We start from the raw sequence: 5,072 nt of genomic DNA, 5'->3' as shown, positions 1-5,072 counted from the left end.
CGTCTGCTGTTCTGCTATAGCAAACCCATCACTCAGGACTGACATTTACCTTTAAAACACAAGCTACAATGCAGACTCCACAGAGGAGGACAGTGAGCCAGAAGGCTGCTCTAGTCCTTCCCTGTATTTTGAAGAACCAGCATCACATTTAGTATTCCACTCATTTACATGCGATTATGTACACCTAAGACTCAGTAAAGACCCTCCTCAATGTTCATTTTCTCTAAAGCAAACTATGAAAGGAGTTTCAAACATGGCACAGGCTACTTAATATATTAATATTATAAAATGACAAATGTGTTTCTAAAGAATACACAGGGTCGCATAATCCTGAATGTGAAGGATTCTGCGGACACATTTCCACAGGGCAAAGAAAATTCCCTATTTTTAAACTTAGATGATGAGCTAATCATTGAACCAGATAACCAAGGAAAGGGCGGGGGAAGCCTGAGGGAAATTAGCAGAAGAATTGGTCAGAAGGGGGAAAAAGACAAGAACAAACATAAAACAAGAGAAAGGAGAAATAAATGCAGAGAAGAGGAAGACTTTAGATGTATAGGCTGTATGCTAACAATCTTCTTGCTAAAAATCTGGACATTTCACCAATACAGTAGGCTTTCGAGAACACGTGTTAAAAAATGACCAAGAAAGAGAAAAACAGAACAGATCAATGATCGGTCATGGCAGACAAATAAGACAACTGCCCTAGAACCATCCTTCAAAGGGCACCAGGCTCAGAAAGATTTGCTTGCAAGTCCTAGAAAATGCCAAAAAAAGTTTAGTTCCTTTATCAATTCAAAGTCTTTAATAACAAACTACATGACAAAATGCACATAATTCTTATAGATCCATATTAAGATATCTGCTAATATAACTTGTCATCTTGTTATTCAAAGCAGAAAGCATATAGGATCTCTCAATAAATGCCAAACAAGAAGTTGATAAAAATTTAATACTAAAAAAAAAAAAAGCGCTTGGTAAATGAGGAAAGGAACACTTCCTTTTCTGAAAGAAAGCAATTGCAAGCACGCTCCCTAATTTTGAGAAGAGGGATAAAGCTGCCAACATTCACATCTAGTATTAAAAATTATTCTGGATGTTCTAGCCAGAGCAGAAGGAGAAAAAATACAAGTATGGGTAGTGTAAAGGAAAAGCAAACATATAAATTTTAAATAATATTATCTATCTGAGAAATCAAGCATATTAACTGTACTCTTAATGCAAATAAATGTAGATTAAAATTTAATGATTGGGAAAATATTACCATACTGATATGCATTTTAAAGAAAGCTCCATGGAAATACTACGACTAACTCTCTAGTACTGATGGGAATCAGAGCTTAATTATAGACTTGGTTTTACCACCAAACAGCACGTCCTTGGGAAACACTATTGAACTTCACCCAGCACATTTCTTCAAGTATAAAATGTCCTGATAGTTCTGTCTCTACAAAGACTGACATTTCGAGTCAATTCAATTACGTGTACGAAAATACTGGACATTCGGTGTACTGGCTGCGTGACCCAATTCAAATCTCCACCCCGGAACACACTGATCCTTCCCATTCGTGGGCCTTATTTATACAGTTTTTCTTTTTATAAATGAAATTATATTGGAAATTCACTACAAACTGCCCCAAGGAAAAAAATTCAATTTTAAAAAGCACACATGAAAACCAATGCTTTATTTTTTAATTTCAATTTTTCTATATTGTATTTCCAATATTGTGTTTCCAATACTCTATAGTGGGGTATCGCCAAACTCCACTTGGCGAGAAAAAGAGAAATACCTCTTGGCCACAAGAGGGAGCGAAACATTTGGTTCCCTTGATTTATTGAAGGCCTCTTCACCACATTTCCTATGCGACAGAAGACTTCCCTGTCTCCAACTTGGGACTTGATTTGTGGCATCATTTCTATCCCCTGAAATAAAGTCCTGCACTGCTCTTGGCTGCCTCAGATGAGAAGCACAATAATTACAATATTTACAACCAACAGTGGGGCTTTTATTTTCCTAACATGCTTAGCAAACATTGAGCATCAAAAACATTCTATATCCGTGTAAATAAGGGCTGACTGCAAAAATCATCTACAAAAAAAAATATTTTTTTTCTTTATAAATATATCTTCTCTTGGTTCTTCCACTAAAATCTTCCCAGAATACTTTTTATACTACTATTAAAAAACGGGCGTATCTTTAATAATAAGTAACCCCCCTTGTAAAAATTGTACAACAGATAAAATACTATGCTCAAAACATGGAGATCATACCAAACAAAAGGTAATAAATAAAGTATCTCCTGTTCTCAGAAAGGAGTTTATGATTTACAACATTTTAAAAGGTGACTTTGATCTTACAAGATGAAAAGTCAAAACATACTGCAAACCGCCACAGAAAACACACAGCTTAAATGCTAAGGAAATGAGTTTTACAACATCCTCATACACATTATACACGAATTATTTTTTTAAACACTCAAAGTACACATAATCAAAGTCACTTATATCAATCTGGTCATTTTATGCTGAAAAATGGGATCCCAGTCACACAGAGTCTGTGAATAAAATGGCTAGGTTTGAAAAGGAACTGGAATTTTGTTTCCAATTTATGACCCTGACAGATCACCACAGTGACTCTGTTAAGCATCTGATTGTACTCAGTAAGAATCCTGGAGTGAGATATATACACAGGGTGGGGCAAAAGCAGGTGTACAGCTCTGAGTATGCGGAACACAGAGTTTATGCTTGTATTCTTATCTACTAAGTATTGCATTATTTTCCATACGAACAACTGTACGCCTACTTTTGCCCCACACTGTATACGTGAAACACAGGCAGTTAAAATTGGCTATTCTTTGCGTTAGATTCTTGCATTACACCCTTTTCACTGGGGTAAACGAATCCAGTCATGTGATCTACACCAAGTCAACAGTGCTTGCTTCGGCTCCTGTTCAAGATAAGAGTCTGGGTACCATTCGTGAGAAGCATCTTGTTGACATCTCCAAGTTATCGTGACGTGAATGTCAGCGCCCGCACCTCGGCTCTGCTGAGCTGACAGGGAGCCTAGAGAATCGGCTGCCCTACAAGAAAGATGCTCGTTTGCTTTACGGAAAAGTGGGTCTGCAGGGCTCTGACAACCTTTCTCCGGGGACGAGCATGTGGGGGCCTGGTCACGTGTTTCAGGACACAGTGAGGGCAGCTATGCCTATGGAAGATGCCTCCTGCAGGGCATCCCGGGCTCTGGATTATTGGGTTCAAACCCCAGTTCTTCCTTCACTACCAGGGCATCGCTCATGCAAAAGGGGGAAATGATGGGAACAATCGCGTAGGAGCGCTGGGAGGACTGTTTATGTATCTACTCAGAGCGATGAAGAAAGGTTTATTATTTTTAGCTACTACTATTATTTTAGCTGTTACATTTTTGCCTATTATTTTTACATTATGAAAAGTCAAATGGTGTTCCAAAACCAACAACTAAACCAGGTTTTAAAATGTTTAATTTCAAGGAGGTAAACATTGAGGCTGACGCTATCACAGGGCCCAGTGCCCTCCTTCTCATGGGGAAACTATCTGGACTCCAAAGTGCATCCCAGGATAGGACGTGCGCCGCACAGGCATCAGCAGGCTTCTTCTGTCTTTATGTCGCCCCTGCCAACGCTCCCCCCCTAAGTACGGTGATATACATTTTACGTCTCCAGGAGGAAGAAATACACAAAGGAACCATGACATAAGCACTTGTGATAAGAATTAAAAGAAGGAAATCATACCTGGGTAGTCTTCAGATACATGTACTGAATAGGACACACTGTGAAAACAGAAGAAGAGAGAAACAAGGTCAAGTTACTGCTACGGGAGAAATGCTTCCCTATATAATAAAAGCCTAATATGCCGAGTGTCCGGTCATCTGGGCGTCCGTTCAACCAATCAAAGTGTAATATGCTAATGATATGCTAAGGCCACTCAACCACTTGCTATGACGTGTACTGACCACCAGGGGACAGATAGTCGACCGGTCTACCAGGTGCTATGACGTGCACTGACCACCAGGAGGCAGACGCTCCAACCGGTAGGTTAGCTTGCTGCTGGGGTCTGGCCGATCAGGACTGAGCAAGACGGGCCAGACATACCCTGGAGCCCTCCTGCAGTCCCTACCTGGCTGACCCTCCCCGGCCCCGATCGTGCACCGGTGGGGTCCCTTGGCCTGGCCTGTGCCCTCTCACAATTCAGGCTGAGGGACACCCCCACCCCCGCCGCCGCCAAGTGCACAAATTTTGTGTACCGGGCCTCTAGTTACAAAATAAAAACCAAACCCACACACCCATTCATTTACATAGATACAAGTCTATATGATAACATGCAAAACAGACCAGAAATCCCCACATTAAATCACTCCATTCATCAAGAAGCACTTCTTGGTAACTTGGTGAGTCAGACACGAGTTAAGGCCAAACAGGACTTAAGTAGAAAAAAATCAGGAAAATGACTTTGAATGATTGCTTCAGAGGGAACAGAGACTACGAAACAGGATGACTATGGTAGACAAAGGAAAGACAGTACCTTTTAAAAAAAAATTTTATTTTAAAATAGGTTCACACGAAGTTGCAGGTAGCACAGGGAGGTCGCACGTTCCTCCCACCCAGTCCCCGTGCTGATCACACCCACGGACCCACAGGACAACAGCAAAGGCAGGAGCAGGTGACGGCTCCGCGTCCTCTTAGCACGTCTGCGTCCTGCACCCCCACCGCCAATCAAGACGCAGACCATCCGACCCAACATTTCCCTCGTCTGCTCACCCCAGTCCCTGCACCCCACATCCTCCCAGCCGATGCTCCGTCTCTGTAACTCTGCGATTCCAAGGAGATTCTATAAATGGAACCCGGAGGATGAAGCATGACAATATTTTAAGATTTGGGTTTTTGGAAAAATGACTGAGCCTGGACTATTTGGAACACACTGGAGAAGGACCGGAGGAGGAGGTGGTGCAGTAAAACATGAGCACTGCCCGCGGGGAGGTCTGTGAGGGGGGGAGGAGCCAACACCAAAAGGCAGACATTGCCCACGCCCCTCCCCTC

General features: G+C 41.8%; 1 protein-coding gene across 1 annotated transcript in view; it reads right to left on the bottom strand.

The window, feature by feature from the left end:
* PARP8 (poly (ADP-ribose) polymerase family, member 8) overlaps positions 1-5,072 on the bottom strand; it is a gene marked incomplete at its 5' end in the record, with an annotated part of 136,802 nt that overhangs the window by 65,057 nt on the left and 66,673 nt on the right. Inside the window, one exon of the mRNA XM_005872624.2 lies at positions 3,768-3,805. Within this exon, the coding sequence (XP_005872686.2) occupies positions 3,768-3,805 (38 nt within the window). The remainder of the gene's footprint in view (positions 1-3,767; positions 3,806-5,072) is intronic.

This window comes from Myotis brandtii, unplaced genomic scaffold (assembly GCF_000412655.1).
Source record: "Myotis brandtii unplaced genomic scaffold, ASM41265v1 scaffold384, whole genome shotgun sequence".
Lineage (NCBI taxonomy): Eukaryota > Metazoa > Chordata > Mammalia > Chiroptera > Vespertilionidae > Myotis > Myotis brandtii.
Note: the sequence above shows the minus strand (reverse complement) of the source record. Positions and strands in the feature narration are given on the sequence as shown.